The 18,666-nt window shown below is 47.8% G+C and overlaps 1 protein-coding gene across 2 annotated transcripts in view; it reads left to right on the top strand.

The window, feature by feature from the left end:
- kalrna (kalirin RhoGEF kinase a) overlaps positions 1-18,666 on the top strand; it is a 149,455-nt gene that overhangs the window by 100,111 nt on the left and 30,678 nt on the right. For both annotated transcript variants that reach the window (XM_072397581.1, XM_072397582.1), the window contains exons 39-40: positions 6,539-6,617; positions 6,951-7,118. In XM_072397581.1, the coding sequence (XP_072253682.1) occupies positions 6,539-6,617; positions 6,951-7,118 (247 nt within the window). The remainder of the gene's footprint in view (positions 1-6,538; positions 6,618-6,950; positions 7,119-18,666) is intronic.

The raw sequence follows: 18,666 nt of genomic DNA, 5'->3' as shown, positions 1-18,666 counted from the left end.
CCAAGACACAAGCGAGGGAGTTGTCAAAGACGGAGGGAGCAGGACGAGGAGAGGTCGACATGCCGAAGTGGATGAGCTTCAAACTGTTCAAGGAGAGCAGCAGAGTGAGTACAAAGAGCTGCAGGACGCCTTAGTGTCTGAGAGTTAAACTGCGGCAGGACGGAGGCTTTCTGGCAGACTTTCCACCAGCATGGTTGGCAGAAACACGATGCTCCAGTTGTTTTTCAGAAACTCTACCTGTTGTCTCCCACATTGGGTCCTGAGTGGACCTGCTGCTGTCTCAGGAAGCCGCTTTGTTTCAGTGTCAGACGTCCGTTTGAGATGAGTCGAGTCGAGTGGAGACTCACTGATGTTGTAAAAGTGGCCTGAAAGAGGGTTTAGTGGTGGAGGTTAATGGTTAAACAGGGCGTGTGTGAACCAGGCAGACAGACAGGAAACGGGCCATTAGCTGCCACAGAGACGGGATAAATGAAATGCAAGCGTTCAGGCGGCTGACTTCAAGCCACTTTGGGTCACATTAGAGACCAGAATTTGTACGAAAGTCCTGATTTTACAGGATTTCTTTCTGCTGCTGGAGTAGTTTTTATTTCTTTAGAGGAAGGAAGGAAGGATGCACAGATGGATGCTTCAGTGGGATAAAGTAACCCTGAGAACCTGAGACCGTCACAGCCGCCTGATAAGTTCTTCCATGAAGTGTTCGGAGCACATCTGCTCCTGGTGAAACGGGTCTTTGTGTCTGATGGATCTGCAAAACCAAGAACCCGAAGCAGAGCTCTGATCAGGTTCTGATCCGCCTTTAAACAGGAGCAGATGGTTTGAATGTGAAATGTAATGCTGGAAAATGTATTTTAATTATCATCCGTCTGCTTTTTGTCACTTTTCACGCAACAAGTGCATTTAGTTCTGACCCAAAATCACGAGATTTCAACTGAATCTGGGAGCAAATCGAAGAGTTCTGCTGCCTGAATATTCTGATAGAACTTCTCAGATCCAGTATCAGCAGCTTAGAACCGATGTGTTGGTGAAATATAAAACGTATAAATCCCGTCTCAGCTGCTTTGGTGTGGTTCTGTTCAGCTCAGCTGCTCATACCGGACCTGGTTCCTCCGTTTTTAATTCGGCTCTGAGTTCTGGTTTCGTTCAGGTTTCTTTTGGTAGATTAAAGGCTAAAAACACGTCATTCAGTTTGAATTTAAGACGTTTCTTCAGCATCAGACTCTTTCAGCTTGGTTCTGAAACTCGGGTCCGCATCGGGTCGTGACTTCAGCATCCTCCACTGTTTGGGTCGAGCTGTTTTCAGGAGCTGAACCACATCCTGTTTGACCCCTTTAAATTAGAACCTCTCAGGTGTTTCCTGCTGTAGAAGTTAAACAGAACTGAGCTCTGAACTGGTTCCGGTCCAAACTGGGACTGGATCTGAGAATGGAAAGACGTCTAAGTGCAGGCAGCAGTGTAGGATTACCTGTGGAGGAGGATGGAAACCACAGCCACCCTCTCAGGGAGGAGTTTAGGTGCATCAGTGGCTCTCGGTCCTTTTTCCATCCTCTGCAGCAGCTGGACGCACATCTGCTTCAGCCTCAGATTCACACATCTCATGAATAAGGTGTGTGTGCTGCAGAAATGTCTGAGTGTGTCACAAAGCTGCCGCTGCTTCATATTTATCTGGGACAAACGCTCGTGTCTTTTATGGGGAAGGACTCGTAAAGCGAGTGGAAGCTCCAGGGTTCGGCTTTCAACATCTGGAACGATCAGCTGGATTTGCTGAGTATGAAAGTGGAAGCTGCTGCGTGTCGGACTGGATGCAGACGGTTCTGGTGGTCCTGACAGTCAGAACTCTTTCTGTTGGTCGATCTCGTTCTGAAACGCTTTCAGAAGCTGAACTGGCAGATTGCTCCATGAAAGGATCCTTATTTCCATCTTGATTTATTCTTGTTTTCCCTTCTTCTTTCTTCTTTCTGCTCCGTCTAATCGTGTTACCATAACAAACTCTAACAGCAGTGATTAGATTACTGATTTATGAGCCCATTTCTTTTATTACCTGTGCAGGATGATCCTCAAAAGCTTCACAGAGAGATTTCCCTCCAACACAGAACCGGTTCAGAAACTTTCCTTTTAGAATTATCAGTCTGATTTCATTATGAATTTAAAAAAATTAGCAAAAGGATGTTTCAGGATCCATATTAGAGCAAACAGTTATTTATTCTATTGATTAAGAAGAAATTCATCCATCCATCATCTTCCTCTTATCTGAGGTCAGAACCAACGGGTCCAGCAGGGAAACCCAGACATCCACAGCTCCTCCTGGGGGTCCTGAGGCGTTTTCCCAGCCCAGATGGGATATATAATCCCTCCATTTAGTTCTGGTTCTGGTCCGGTGCCTCCTAACCAGAGGAACCACCTCAGCTGACTCCTTTCTATGTGGAGCAGCGGCTCTACTCCGAGCTCCCTCCAGATGATGGAGCTCCTCCCCCTTGATGATGGAGCTCCTCCCCCCGGATGATGGAGCTCCTCCCCCCGGATGTTGGCGCTCTTCCCCCCGGATGATGGAGCTCTTCCCCCCCGGATGATGGAGCTCCTCCTCCTAATAAATACTTTTACAAACAAAAACTATTTAAAAGAGAAAGATTAAAATTATGAACCAGTTTTTACGTGCAGCTACAGTCGGGACAGTAAGATAAAAACATTCCTCCTCCTCGCAGCTATTAGCTTTCACGCTAGCATCCAGCAGTGCTAACATCTGTTAGCTTCTCTCCTCCTGTCTCTGCTTTCATAAACTTCAGCTTTAATGCAGCTGAAATGCTAATAAAGCCTCTTATTGTCTGTTATCAGAGAGTGAAATATCAGCAGTTAACCTCCCTGAAGCACTCAGGAAGCTGTTTCACTGCTGTAGATTTTCCTTTTCTGTCATCAAACTGTTTTTATCTGCGTGAATGAACGAGCCGCCCGGGTGGAAACGTTCACAGGGAGACTCTAAACAGCCCGGAGCAGCAAAGTCAGCCTCCAGACTTTAACTGGCTGCTTTGCTCGATGGCTCCCTGTTTCCAGAACCAGAAGGCGCCCTGAAGTTAGTCACCCTGAAGCATTAAAGAGGCCAGCCCCTCCTGATAGCTGATAACTTATTGGTTTCCTCTTTAAGACTGATCACTCACTGAGTTTAACATCCTGTTTCTAATGGACATGCATCACATTGAGTAACACTTCCATCTGGTGGGATCTTTGCTGCCATAAATGCAGTTAAGCGCTCTGATTTTTAAGCTGACACCTCTGGAAAGCATGAGCTCATCTGCTCTGATGTGTGTTAGCGCTGCTGGTGGAACCATCTTTCACCCCCGCAGCCAGCGCCGATTTGACTTCATAGACATAAAAACATGTGAAGTGATAAAGTTTAAGAGCTTTTGGAGGCGTGTTTTGGTGCATAAAGGAACCTGCAGCTCAGCAGTTGCTTATCAGTGTTTCCATCGTGCTGATAAAGGTCGCCCTGCGGGTCGGTGACACCGAGCACATCCTAAGTAAAGAAAATCCTCTTCATCCTGAACAGGTTCCGGTCTGATTACCGCCGTCTCAAACATATGACCATCACAAGCCTGCATGTGCATGCATGCGTGTGTCCAGCGCACAGAGAAAGGTCATATGACAGATAGAAGAGCACAAGACACACCCTTAAACACACTCTCTCACACACAAACACAGGCAGCCGGTTGGATTACAGTGAAAACAGGACGACTTCAGGTAGGATTTAAAGCTCCTTCGCTTTGCTGCCGCCTCAGAACTTCTGGTTCTTCAGAAGTTATTTCAGAAAGCTTCTGAGCAGTTCTTTCAACTCTTTTAAAGTCAGCAGCTGATCGACTGGAGGAAAGATTTCATGTCATCTGTGGCTCATACGAGCCTTCGGTTTAAAATGATTGTGTTATTTCTGTCTCTTTTTTAAGAGACGATGTCGTGATTTAACATGTTTCAGGAACAATTTAGAGCTTTAAAAAAGCTGTTTTTATGTTGCTTTTTATGACTTATCAGTGTGAATAAAAGCTAAATGAGAACAACACATCAAGTTGAAAATAGACTCGAGCAGAGCTCTAAAACGAAAGGCTGCTCATTTGTTTTTGTTGCGTAGTTCAGGACCAGCGCTAAAGACCGGCTCTCTGTGGTCATCTTGTCCCGGTTGTTCAGTGACATTAACAAGCTGCAGTCGTTTTATTCCTGTGAGGAACATGAAAGCAGTGAAATGTAGATGTATCTACAGTAGAAAGATGCTTTCAGTAATCCTTTCTGTAGCCACGTCCTGCAGTGCTGCCCCCTGCTGGACGGGAGGAGCTAAATCATGTTGGTTATTTACTGTTGGACTTTTTGAAGTTGAAGGTTGAAAGTTTTGTGAACTTTTGTCTTTCGAAGTTTCCGCTTCACATGGAAAGTTCAACCTTTACTGTCCTGAAAGAACAGCAAACCTCTGGTTCTGTCCGTCTTCTACCTTTAAGTTTCCAGTTGGCGTCCGCTGCTCGGTTTTCTGGATCATAGCCTGTAGCGCCACCTGCTGACCAGACTACATACGATCATTTATTCACCAGCTCAAGGAAACGGATGAGAATCCTCTTTGAAGCAACATAAAACGCAGCTAAAGAGACAGAAAGTAGAGCTTTTATTTCACTTCATGTGTTTAAATGTGAAAGAATCGGTTTGTGTTGCTTTTTCTCTTGTTGAAATCAGAGGATTGCATCTCTGACGCCTGAAAGCTCCAGTAAGATTTAATCAAAGTCTGATGACGTCAGCTGTGCTGATGCACGCCGGTGCAACCTAACGGAGGAAAGTCTCTGGTTCCTCTTCAGCCTGAGCTGAGCTCTAATCAGCCAGAAGAAGTGAAAACACCTGTGTGTGCGTGGCCATCTGTCAGGTCTAAATCCACCTGAACCTTCATGGAAACGGCAGTCTGTTGCTAGGAGATCTTCAGCTGACTCACACACACATGAACACACACCTGTTGTTTTCCAAAACAAGGACGAGGTGACTTCATCTGAACCTGGAGCTGCAACTCATTCTGATTTAATTTATTTAGTTTCTGTTCAGTTGGTTTTCTTTTTCCCACATTCTGCTGTAGATCTGCTGCTGTGTTTGGGATCTTTGTCCTGTTGATGAGCCAGTTTCAGCCCAGCTTTAGCTGTGGGACAGATGGCCTCACATCTGACTCTAGAATACTTTGGTATCCAGAGGAGTTCATGGTGGACTCAATGACTGCAAGGTGCCCAGGTCCTGTGGCTGCAGAACCAGCCCAGATCATCAGCCCTCCACCACCGTGCTTGACAGCTGGTATGAGGTGTTTGTGCTGATATGCTGTGTTTGGTTTCCTCCAAACGTGCTGCTGTGCATTAGGACCAAACATCTCCACTTTGCTCTGGTCTGTCCAAAGGACATTGTTCCAGAAGTCTTGAGCTTTGTTCAGATGCAGCTTTGCAAACCTAAGCTGTGCTGCCATGTTCTTTTTAGAGAGAAGAGGCTTTCTCCTGCAGCCCTTCCAAACAAGCCATCCTTGTTCAGTCTTTTTCTAACTGTGCTGTCATGACCTTTAACCTTTAGCATGCTAACTGAGGCCTGTAGAGTCTGAGATGTAGCTCTTGGCTTTTTCACCTTGGGGTGACCTTTAACCTTTAACATGCTAACTGAGGCCTGTAGAGTCTGAGATGTAGCTCTGGGCTTCTTCACCTTGGGGTGACCTTTAACCTTTAACATGCTAACTGAGGCCTGTAGAGTCTGAGATGTAGCTCTGGGCTTCTTCACCTTGGGGTGACCTTGCTGGGACGTCCACTCCTGGGAAGATTGACAGCTGTCCTGAATGTTTTCCACTTGTGAATAATCTTTCTCTCTGTAGAATGATGGACTCCAGATAGTCTGGAAATGGCCTTATAACCCTTCCCAGACTGATGGGCAGCAACAGCTGCTTCTCTGAGATCATTGCTGATGTCTTTCCTCCTTGGCATCGTGTTAAACTGACAGAACTCCTGCTTTTATAGAGCTGCTCACACTGACTGAGGATCAGTTAATCAGAGCATTGATCAGCAGCTCCTGGCTGCTTCTTACCCTCTTAGTTCCTGTGGAAGCAGTGAGGGTTCACTTAGTTTTTCACACACTGCTTCTGTGTTTTGTCTCAGTTTTTGTTCAGTAAATAATGACTCAGTGTTATATGTCATGTGTTCATCTGAGGTTGTTTTTACTGAGTATTTTTTAAAAGATTCTGTTCTTTTATGTAAAACTTTAGAATTAAAAGCAAATTTCTCTTTGGAAACTCGTATATTTAATGTTTGTGACCCTCCTGTTTTCTCTCTGACAAAGTCAACTCACGCCTGAAATGCAGAAACTTTGAAGTGCAGCTCGTGTCGCAGCAGCCTGTCCGTCCTGTTCAGCCTGTAAAGTTTACTCAGTCGGCTGTGATCTGTTTACCGTGTAAACTGTCGGCATGAAGCCGGTGGACGAAAGGAAAGAAGTTGTTTGGCACACAGCTCTTATCCCTCTGCTGGCTGAGATGTGACATCTGTCTCCTCTCTGTTCGCAGCTCTCTGGTGGGTGTGAGCTCACGGTCGTCCTGCAGGACTTCACCGCCGGATGCAGCACGGAGCTGTCCGTCAGCACAGGTGAGACCGCCCTCCGTCACACGACTCAAACCCGGAGAGGCGGGAGAAGCGTCTCAGGAACTCTGATGTTAACAGAAAGAAGTGTCGCTGATACACATCCGTGAATGATGTCAGATTTGATCTCAGAAACATGTCCACTCGTCTGTTTAATTCAGCTGTTTTTATCGTGATTATCACGATAATTATCACGATAATCGTGATAATCACGATAATTATCACGATAATCGTGATAATCACGATAATTATCATGATAATCGCGATAATTATCACGATAATCGTTATAATCGCTTCATAAGTAGCAGGCAGTCAGATGACCTTCTGTGTCCTATCCAGGTCAGACGGTGGAGCTGTTGGAGCGGCCCAGCGAGCGGCCCGGCTGGTGTCTGGTCAGAACCACCGACCGAAGTCCGCCACAGGAGGGACTGGTTCCGAGCTCGGCGCTCTGCGTGTCGCACTCGAGGTCCAGCGTGGAGATGGACTGCTTCTTCAGCTCGGGGAAAGGTAGGAGGAGCCGTTTGTTTCCGGCTTTGTGATGATGGAGCAAAGCCATCTGAGCGTTGGAGCCACTCGGCTTCACTTTAACACAGAAACGGAGGCCCGGCGGGCCAGAACACAACGTTCTGTTGAGTCATGTCTGCAGACAGAGTGACGCTCTTCTTCTCCTCCTGCCTGATGTGCAAACCCTGCTCAGAAATACAGACTTTTGGAGGATGTTCATTCAGTCTGGCTTTATAAAACATAAAATCCATGCAACTATGAGCAATATTTAGTTTTATTTCATCTAAGTAGAGTAAAAAATGTTGGGATCAGCTCTTAATTTGCATTTACCTGAACAGGTGTGAATATGCAAATGAGTTTCCAGTTCAGGGAGTTTAACGAGCTGTTGGAGATTATAAACTGAGCTCAGAGTGGTTAAAGATGTTGGATGTTCCCAGTCAGCTGGGTCTGAAAGTTAGAGGAAGAACAAAGAAAATAGGACGGTTGGAAAAGGGAAACATTCAGGTTAAAACTCAAAGCAACATGTCTGAAAGTAGAAAATGTTCAACTAAAGAAGCAGGAGTCGGTGTTTGTCTGAACTGTAAGAAAGCAGCTGCAGGAAATGGGATTTCCATCCAGAGAAGCCAAAGTAAAGCATCAGTAACACCTGAAGAGGAGAAAAGCAGCTCACAGCGGCTGAAGGGAAGCAGCCAGACTGTGGATGGAAGTGAGACTCAGTTTATTCTGTGCCTCCATGTTTCATAAACAGACTGACAGAGGTGAGCTGTACTGCCCCCTGCTGGTGAGAGGTGGCCATCACAGCTCAGATAAACGCATTCAGCTGGTTCTGCAGAATATTTCTGTGGTTTCAGAGCTGAAAGAGCCACATCTCTGCTGAGTGTCAGTTTGTCCTGCAGGGGGCGATGTTGAGCTAAAGGAACTCTGTCAGGACTGTTCTACTTAACTGAAGATGAAGCCTGAGAGCAGCAGAAGTGTCTCATGTGTCAAACTGCATGATGGGAGGTTCATAGCACACACACACACACACACACCCTTCTCATCTTATCAGGACGCTGACCATAAACTTCCTGCTGTCCACACACAGCACACTCCAGTGTGATTTTAATGATTTAACCACCCAGATTACAGGTTTAAAGCACAAATATCAGAGGTTTGTGAGAGAATCTTCTTCTCTGTAGTCACACACACACACTGTGAAATCAGCTGATTTGCCTGCCGCAGCCTCAGTGTTTCCTGCTTTCGTCCATGACAAGGATACTTCTTGTTTCTGTAGCGATGCAAATGGAACAACAGCAGCCGCTACACATGGAAATGTGCACACACACACACACACACACACTTATATAAGCTGTTGAGTAGATCCCAGAAGTTTGACCTCAGTGTTTCCAAGCAGCGAAGCTACTTTACAACGAAGCCCGAGTAACTGACATCAGGACGAGCCGCTGGGGGCTGAGAGGACAGGAAAGAGGGGACAACAAGCAGCGTAACACCAGGCCAGAGACACCTGCTGAGAGAGAGAAACACAAGTTAATGACAGCAATGATGTCAGAGGGAGGAGAGGTGCATCATGGGAGCTCCCCCAGCAGGCTGGGCCTATAGCAGCAGAACTATGGGATGTTTCAGGCTCACCTGACCCATCCCTAACTATAAGCTTTATCAGAAAGGAAAGTTTCAGCCTGATCTTAAAGGTAGAGAGGGTGTCTGCTTCCTGAAGCCAAACTGGCAGCTGGTTCCACAGAGAGGGGCCTGATAACTGAAGGCTCTGCCTCCCATTCTGCTTTTAGGGGCCTGATAACTGAAGGCTCTGCCTCCCATTCTGCTTTTAGGGGCCTGATAACTGAAGGCTCTGCCTCCCGTTCTGCTTTTAGGGGCCTGATAACTGAAGGCTCTGCCTCCCATTCTGCTTTTAGGGGCCTGATAACTGAAGGCTCTGCCTCCCATTCTGCTTTTAGGGGCCTGATAACTGAAGGCTCTGCCTCCCATTCTGCTTTTAGGGGCCTGATAACTGAAGGCTCTGCCTCCCATTCTGCTTTTAGGGGCCTGATAACTGAAGGCTCTGCCTCCCATTCTGCTTTTAGGGGCCTGATAACTGAAGGCTCTGCCTCCCATTCTGCTTTTAGGGGCCTGATAACTGAAGGCTCTGCCTCCCATTCTGCTTTTAGGGGCCTGATAACTGAAGGCTCTGCCTCCCATTCTGCTTTTAGGGGCCTGATAACTGAAGGCTCTGCCTCCCATTCTGCTTTTAGGGGCCTGATAACTGAAGGCTCTGCCTCCCATTCTGCTTTTAGGGGCCTGATAACTGAAGGCTCTGCCTCCCATTCTGCTTTTAGGGGCCTGATAACTGAAGGCTCTGCCTCCCATTCTGCTTTTAGAAACTCTGGGAACCACAAGGAAACCTGCAGCCTGAGAGCAAAGTGCTCTGTTGGGGAAATATCCAACTGTGAGATCTTTAAGATATGATGGAGCTCGGTCATTAAAGGGGAAGTTTGTTTTTCTTTTAAACCTGGACTTTATTTCTGGCATGAAATACGTTCATCTGCTCACTGAGAACAGTTTGGTGAAAGTCGGCGTCCTTCAGAAGATATTTATATAACTGGAGATCCATATAACGGAGTGAACGGGGCTTAGAGGATGCAGCCTCTAAATAAGGCATTATCTGTCTTTATTTCACCAATACTTTAAGAAGAATGAATGAATGAACGTGTGCTATAGCTCTGTTAGCTCATAGCTGCTGTTAGCTCATAGCTCTGTTAGCTCATAGCTGCTATTAGCTCATAGCTCTGTTAGCTCATAGCTCTGTTAGCTCATAGCTGCTGTGTTGTTATCGGAGGGCTTTCTATAGGGATGATGTCATCGATGCACGCCGCTGCAGCACAGCGTGAACATGGAGCAGTTTGCTGCTGCTAGTTTGGTGCAACATGGCAGAATTTTTGTCAGATTTTGGTGATGTGGACGACGGCTTTGAGTATGATGGACGTCCTTAGCGTTTTGAGCCAGCGTATATGGAGGAGGAGCTCTTAGAGAGGAGGAGGAGCTCTTAGAGAGGAAGAGGAGGAGCTCTTAGAGAGGAGGAGGAGCTCTTAGAGAGGAAGAGGAGGAGCTCTTAGAGAGGAAGAGGAGGAGCTCTTAGAGAGGAAGAGGAGGATATAGAAGCAGAGAGGAACTGAGCCGTGCTGCAGCGAATCACAAAGTTTAAAAATGGATAAAATAAAGAATTTGGAGGGAATAAACAGATCAATAAAAATAACAAAGTTTATAAAGAAATGAGATGAAAGGAAATAAACACAAGCCCAACTGAATGCAGTTTAAAATGTTTTATTAGAGTTTAGTTTGATTTATCATCTAAACTTCTTTATTCTTCTTTATTCTTCATTACTCTCATGTTGAAGCAGAATAATCACCGAACAGAAAGCTTCCTTTAACTGACCGGCTGTCAGAACCGTTCCGGCCCGGCTGATCACATGGGTCAGATCATCTTTCTGCTTTACTTTTCAGTCTGATCATGAAAAATCGAACATTTCAGGCGTAAAGACGTCGCTTCGCTTTGTTTCCTGAAAGGAAAACTGGACAAAAGGCTGAAATGTGCAGAACTGTGAGTGCAGTTTAATCACCTGTCCTCTGCTTGATAATGAACGAGTCGAAACTGTTCATTAACCCTGAAGTCTGCTTTAATTAAATGAAAGCACATAAACCGCCTGGCTGCGTGCGCACGTACGTGCACGCCAGGCACGTCAGGCACGGTGTCTTGTGACTGCTCTGTAAAGTAGGTCTCTTTGTCCTCTCTAAAGTTAACTGAAGTGAGAGGACAGAAGCTGCGACTCTGTAGTGATCGAATCCTCTCCACTTTCTTCAGGCTGCTTTTCCAGTCCTGGAAAAGTCCTGGAAAAGTCCTGGAAAAAGAGGGATGCATTGTAAGTTATTCAAATCGCACTTAGTCACAGGAAATGTCCTGGAACAGAGTTTCTGCCTCGGAGTCAGGCTGGAAATCCACCTGCAGACATTTTACCAGCTGAAGTACGCAGTGAAAGAAAATGGGACACTGCAGAGAAACGGTGCTGCTGGAAGCACTTTAACTGGGCTACGTGCACGTGTTGTTTCACCTGCTGCTGCAGACACTCTGCTTCAGATGGACTGATGGCTTTTAGTCGAGTCAGCCTGTGTGGAGCAGAGATGTTAGCATGAGATCAGATATGAAACCTGTTTTACAGCCTGTTCAAAGGTCCTGATCAGCCCTCATTTCTCTAAATGCTGTCAGGAACAACAGCGATTCAGCAGGTTCCAACATGGATATAAACCCAGAATCTGAGGCAGAAACAGAGTTTTTTTATCAGTTCTCAGCAGCTTTAAAGTGAATCTCTGGTCTGAGCTCCTTTATTCTCCAACACAGCCTGAACCCTCTGAGACAAGCTTTCTGTCATTTCTTTAAGGAGTCTTCAGGAATAGTTCTCCAGGCTTCTTGAAGGACATCCCAAAGCTCTTCTTTGGATGTGGGCTGCCTTTTGTTCCGTTCTCTGTCAGATGATCCCACACTGCTTCAATAATGTTGAGGTCCGGGCTCTGGGGAGGATTCATCCCTCCATAAGACCTGTTGCCACTGATTTTCAGTCCACTTCTTGTGTCATTTGGCACAGCTCAGCCTTTTCTCCCTGTTTCCCTTCCTTAAGAACGGCTTCTTGACAGCCACCCTTCCATGGAGACCATTTCTGATGAGGCTTGGGCCAACAGTAGATGGATCAGCTGAAGGTCCAGATGCATCTCTCAGGTCCTGTCAGGTCACAGCTGGATTTTTTCCTCTTTCTTAAGGACATCACTTTCAGATCCTGTTCATCTGCTGGAGATAGTTTTTTAGGCCTGACACTTCTTCTTTTGTCCTCCACTTGTCCAGTTTCCTCAAATGTTTTAAGGACACACTGCACACCATGCTGAGATATGCCAAGTTTTCAGCTAATAGCTCTTTGGGAATCACCTTGTTGCTGCAGAAATCCTATTTTCTGTCTGTCAAACTGTGTTTTCTTTGCTGTTTTTCATAGATGCAGCTAAAGAAATGGGAAGATTTCAGGAAAGTTGAAGAAATGAGGCTGGATCAGGAGTTTTTAACATTCTCTGCTGCTTTTTACCAAACTTTTGTTGGTATTTATGCAGTTTGGGCTCCAAATGTAGTGAAACTGTGAGGAAACAACAAAAAGTTCTGACTTGCAGGACAATAAAGAATAAATTCCTGTAAAGACTTTATTGCATATTGTAAATCTCTGACCTCTGCAGTGGGAAAGTGACACTTATTCGGTATATTTTTCAGTGTGTTGACAGCACTGCTTCCTGTTTCAGATCCTGCCGTCTGATTTTAGATCATCCTAAATGACTTGGTTTTCTGCTTGTGACCCAGAAGTTGCACAATAACTTAAATCAGAGAAGATTATGGGGAAGGTGAAACCACAGCGTGAGGTCTGCTGGTCGAGTGTCAGCCTTTCGGTTTGAGTTCTGGAAGGGGATCGGCTTCAGTTTGGATCTGCTGCAGCTCTGTTATGAGTCACATCTGAGCAGAGAAAGGAGCCAAAGCAGCATTTCTTCCACAGCTTCACTCACAGAAACCACACACAGCGCTGGAACCCGACTCCCTGCTTTCCACAATAATTAACAGTGACTTCTGTCCCAGAGAGTGTCTGAGAGGGAGGTGTGTGTGCAGGCTCCGCCCCCCCCCTCATCTGCCGCCTCGCCTCTCCGGCTCTCGGCAGTGTGGACCGGGCGCTGCTGCCGTGCACACAGTGGCTGATAGTGTGAGGAAGAGGTGTGCGCTTTAGGATGTGCGTGTGAGGATGAAGCGAGGTCGGCGCTGCTGTGGATGGATCCTCGGCCGCTGCTGCTGCTGCTGCTGCAACGGAGCAGGTGGGGCAGCTTTCTTCTTCTGTGTTTTGAGGTGTGAAAGGCTGTGGAGGAGGTTCTGCCTCGGATGTTGGATTGAGCAATCTGTTTTGCTGCCGCTCTGTGGGTGTGGAGCAGGTTGGGACACAGCCTCTGGCACTTCGGGACTCATTCTAGTCAATGTTTAGTGAGTTTCTGCTCGCCGTCACTCAGAGACAGAGGTGAGCGAGCGCCAGACTGAACACACGGATTTAAAGCTGTTTTCCACTCGCATCTCCAGGTTTTGGGCTCTCCTTTGTTCCGGCCTCTCGTGTCCAGGTGCTGGAGGACTCTCCCCACCTGAGGGGAAACAGAACGGGCCGTTTGTTGCTGCAGAGCCTTGAAAACAAGCCACAAAGCACCCACAGCGTAGTGTTAGAACCAGAGTGTGCCGGAAGGCCATTACGCTCCATTTTAGATGAATAATACATTTCTGAGGAGATTTTAAAGGGTGTTAATGCAGCTTCTGCCTGTTGAGATGCTTTCAGAGCTTTAAAAGTCCTGAAACTTCCCTTAAAGCAACACCGGAGACGTTTGTGAGCCTTAAAACTGTGATTTGGACTCGTTTTACTTTCCTGATGCAGCCTGAAGCTGTGCTGCAGCGGCTGAGATACCGATATTTTTCATTTATTTACGGGGGGGGGGCTTTTAATAACGTCTTTTTGGCCTGTGTATGGCTGCATCCGATGGCTGTACGGAAGCCAAAGAGGACAAAAAATGTCTAATTATTGTAAAATAAGACCCCACAGGGTGGAATTTATGACTGACTTTGGTAAAAGGTAAAAACTTTTATTTATAGATATGCAAATGAGGTGTTAGGTAGCCAAAAGGTGCTAATTTGCATACATTTCCCATAAAAATATAATAATCTGAACACGGAACAAAGGCAGGTGAAAGGTTTTGGCTGTTTTACATGTTAGAGTAAAGGTTCTGCAGAAGATTGTCTGTCTTTGGACAGTGAAGTGGAGTTAAAGGACGAGTTAATGCGCCGTAATTATTTAGCAGAAGAGTGAAAAGTGTGAAGAGTCCCATGAAATGTGTCGGCGAACAGCTGCCGGCGAAGTCTGGGCTGCGAGTCGCTGTTTGAAGGCAAAGTGACGCAGAAATGAACGGCTTCACCTTCCATTCAGCTCCATAAAGGTTCAGGTTCTGATCCGGTCTGATCCTGACGGTCAACAGTAAATATGGGTCTGATGCACGGAAAATGAGTTCTGCTTTAACTCGGCAGAACTCGGACCTGTTTCTGCTGCTTTGCTGCTTTAACTCGGCAGAACTCGGACCTGTTTCTGCTGCTTTGCTGCTTTAACTCGGCAGAACTCGGACCTGTTTCTGCTGCTTTGCTGCTTTAACTCAGCAGAACTCGGACCTGTTTCTGCTGCTTTAACTCGGCAGAACTCGGACCTGTTTCTGCTGCTTTAACTCGGCAGAACTCGGACCTGTTTCTGCTGCTTTAACTCGGCAGAACTCGGACCTGTTTCTGCTGCTTTAACTCGGCAGAACTCGGACCTGTTTCTGCTGCTTTAACTCGGCAGAACTCGGACCTGTTTCTGCTGCTTTAACTCGGCAGAACTCGGACCTGTTTCTGCTGCTTTAACTCGGCAGAACTCGGACCTGTTTCTGCTGCTTTAACTCGGCAGAACTCGGACCTGTTTCTGCTGCTTTAACTCGGCAGAACTCGGACCTGTTTCTGCTGCTTTAACTCGGCAGAACTCGGACCTGTTTCTGCTGCTTTAACTCGGCAGAACTCGGACCTGTTTCTGCTGCTTTAACTCAGAACTCGGACCTGTTTCTGCTGCTTTAACTCGGCAGAACTCGGACCTGTTTCTGCTGCTTTAACTCGGCAGAACTCGGACCTGTTTCTGCTGCTTTAACTCGGCAGAACTCGGACCTGTTTCTGCTGCTTTAACTCAGAACTCGGACCTGTCTCTGCCTTCAGTGCACTCTCTCTTCAGGCTGCAGCCCTCCGTGCACGGCACCTTGAAGCGTGCACATGTGTTGGCATGCAGGCGTTGGCTGGAGGTAAACTTTGCCTTCATGCATGACATGTCGCCCAACTGGTTCCGCTGGTTTCTGGGAAACTGCTGCAGACTGGGCCGGGCTCAGACTGGATCTGCTGACCCGTACGCAGGCTGAGACGCACCTGCAGCTCCTCTCTGGTTCAGTTGGTGCATCACCTCCACAGGAAGCCGGCTGCCGTCTCCTCAGTCTCAGTCTCAGCCTCAGTCTCAGTCCGAGTTTAATCTGGACCGAGCTGTGGCCGAGTTTAATCTGGACCGAGCTGTGGCCGAGTTTAATCTGGACCGAGCTGTGGCCGAGTTTAATCTGGACCGAGCTGTGGCCGAGTTTAATCTGGACCGAGCTGTGGCCGAGTTTAATCTGGACCGAGCTGTGGCCGAGTTTAATCTGGACCGAGCTGTGGCTGAGTTTAATCTGGACCGAGCTGTGGCCGAGTTTAATCTGGACCGAGCTGTGGCCGAGTTTAATCTGGACCGAGCTGTGGCCGAGTTTAATCTGGACCGCGCTGTGGCCGAGTTTAATCTGGACCGCGCTGTGGCCGAGTTTAATCTGGACCGAGCTGTGGCCGAGTTTAATCTGGACCGCGCTGTGGCCGAGTTTAATCTGGACCGAGCTGTGGCCGAGTTTAATCTGGACCGAGCTGTGGCCGAGTTTAATCTGGACCGAGCTGTGGCCGAGTTTAATCTGGACCGCGCTGTGGCCGAGTTTAATCTGGACCGCGCTGTGGCCGAGTTTAATCTGGACCGAGCTGTGGCCGAGTTTAATCTGGACCGCGCTGTGGCCGAGTTTAATCTGGACCGAGCTGTGGCCGAGTTTAATCTGGACTGGAATCGTACGTTCATCTGCAGAAGTCTAATTTCTGCTGATTGGCTGGTTTCTGACCCCTGAAAAGACGGCGCTGTCCCGTGTCAGATTACTGTTTACTGATGATGCCGATGTGCACGTCAGCAGCGATTTTAGCGCGTTTGCTCTCCATCTGCTTTGAACCAGCAGCCAGCAGCTCTGGGACCCGATTGGACCTCTGGTTAGAGGAACCCCGACAGTAAAAGGTTTTTCAGGGTTTTTTGCAGCCTTTATTTGCAGAGTTCTCATTTCATTCTTCACTTTAAGAGGGGAATACGGTTTATTTCCTTCAGCCTGAAAGCTGAAACCTGGCGTGCAGATTTGCTGCTGTTGGTTTGGTTTTTATCGGAGGTAAGATCTGTTTCCTGGAGTGACCTGTTCTAAACACAAGGACTTCTCCTGAATGGACCACGAGCTTCCCTGAGAGCTGCTTTTACTGAAAGAGGGATTCATTTCACCGCCTTCATGCTGCTGGTTTGTGTGGAGACGGCCTGTAGTTCATCTGCTCATTAATATGACAGAACCAGAGTTTTTATCAGTTCTCAGCAGCTTTAAAGTGAATCTCTGGTCTGAGCTCCTTTATTCTCCAACACAGCCTGAACCCTCTGAGACAAGCTTTCTGTCATTTCTTTAAGGAGTCTTCAGGAATAGTTCTCCAGGCTTCTTGAAGGACATCCCAAAGCTCTTCTTTGGATGTGGGCTGCCTTTTGTTCCGTTCTCTGTCAGATGATCCCACACTGCTTCAATAATGTTGAGGTCCGGGCTCTGGGGAGGATTCATCCCTCCATAAGACCTGTTGCCACTGATTTTCAGTCCACTTCTTGTGTCCTTTGGCACAGCTCAGCACATTCCTCTGAAAAGGCCACTTTAGAAGATTAAATAAAGTCTGGCTGCTTGGAGGAAAACGGGAGGAAATCCACGCAGAAGTCAGACCTGTTTCAGTGTGAAACCTCAAACTTTGGGATATGTTCTGGTCCTCTGACAGAAGGCGTCTGGTTGGATTCAGAGTTGCTCATTAAAAAGATCTGAAAACAATTTTCAGCAATGAGACAAAGTGCAGAACATCGTGCTGCCGTTAGTCATGTTTCTGCTAAATATGGCAGAACAGTCGGTTTCCTGCACATTTCCCCTTTGCTGTTAGTCATATTCTGGCTGAGAGAGATTTCCTCATCGGGAGCGCGGGTGGAGCTGCTGTTAACCTTCACATCAGCGGGTGGAGCTGCTGTTAACCTTCACATCAGCGGGTGGAGCTGCCGTTAACCTTCACATCAGTGGGTGGAGCTGCCGTTAACCTTCACATCAGTGGGTGGAGCTGCCGTTAACCTTCACATCAGCGGGTGGAGCTGCTGTTAACCTTCACATCAGCGGGTGGAGCTGCCGTTAACCTTCACATCAGCGGGTGGAGCTGCTGTTAACCTTCACATCAGCGGGTGGAGCTGCTGTTAACCTTCACATCAGCGGGTGGAGCTGCTGTTAACCTTCACATCAGCGGGTGGAGCTGCTGTTAACCTTCACATCAGCTGGTGGAGCTGCTGTTAACCTTCACATCAGCGGGTGGAGCTGCTGTTAACCTTCACATCAGCGGGTGGAGCTGCTGTTAACCTTCACATCAGCGGGTGGAGCTGCTGTTAACCTTCACATCAGCGGGTGGAGCTGCCGTTAACCTTCACATCAGCGGGTGGAGCTGCTGTTAACCTTCACATCAGCGGGTGGAGCTGCCGTTAACCTTCACATCAGCGGGTGGAGCTGCTGTTAACCTTCACATCAGCGGGTGGAGCTGCTGTTAACCTTCACATCAGCAGGTGGAGCTGCTGTTAACCTTCACATCAGCAGGTGGAGCTGCTGTTAACCTTCACATCAGCGGGTGGAGCTGCTGTTAACCTTCACATCAGCGGGTGGAGCTGCTGTTAACCTTCACATCAGCAGGTGGAGCTGCTGTTAACCTTCACATCAGCGGGTGGAGCTGCTGTTAACCTTCACATCAGCAGGTGGAGCTGCTGTTAACCTTCACATCAGCGGGTGGAGCTGCCGTTAACCTTCACATCAGCAGGTGGAGCTGCTGTTAACCTTCACATCAGCGGGTGGAGCTGCTGTTAACCTTCACATCAGCGGGTGGAGCTGCCGTTAACCTTCACATCAGCAGGTGGAGCTGCTGTTAACCTTCACATCAGCGGGTGGAGCTGCTGTTAACCTTCACATCAGCAGGTGGAGCTGCTGTTAACCTTCACATCAGCGGGTGGAGCTGCCGTTAACCTTCACATCAGCGGGTGGAGCTGCCGTTAACCTTCACATCAGCAGGTGGAGCTGCTGTTAACCTTCACATCAGCGGGTGGAGCTGCTGTTAACCTTCACATCAGCGGGTGGAGCTGCCGTTAACCCACAGACGGGTTCTCCCTGAGGCAGGTGGAGGGTTCTGGAGCCGTCTGTGGCTCCGCTCCAGAACCCGTCTGCGGCTCCGCTCCAGAACCCGTCTGCGGCTCCGCTCCAGAACCCGTCTGCGGCTCCGCTCCAGAACCCGTCTGCGGCTCCGCTCCAGAACCCGTCTGTGGCTCCGCTCCAGAACAACTCGGTCTGTATTTTCTGTGGTTATCCACCTTAAAGTCTCACAGTCCAGTCCAGCAGCCCAAATGCATGATGGGAAATGAGAGCCGTGCAGATTTAAGGTGGAATCACAAAGTTCTGGTTCAGGCTTCGTTCGTCAGACGAGAGCCGCTGAACCTTTTAGTGATGACTGGATCTTTTTGAGCAGATAAATGAAAGTTCTGTTCTGACCAGCTTCAGCCAGGTTCTGGCT

The sequence above is a fragment of the Leuresthes tenuis genome, unplaced genomic scaffold (assembly GCF_036924035.1).
Source record: "Leuresthes tenuis unplaced genomic scaffold, fLeuTen1.0.hap1 SCAF_12, whole genome shotgun sequence".
Classification (NCBI taxonomy): Eukaryota; Metazoa; Chordata; class Actinopteri; order Atheriniformes; family Atherinopsidae; genus Leuresthes; species Leuresthes tenuis.
This window is presented reverse-complemented; position numbering and strand designations above follow the sequence as displayed.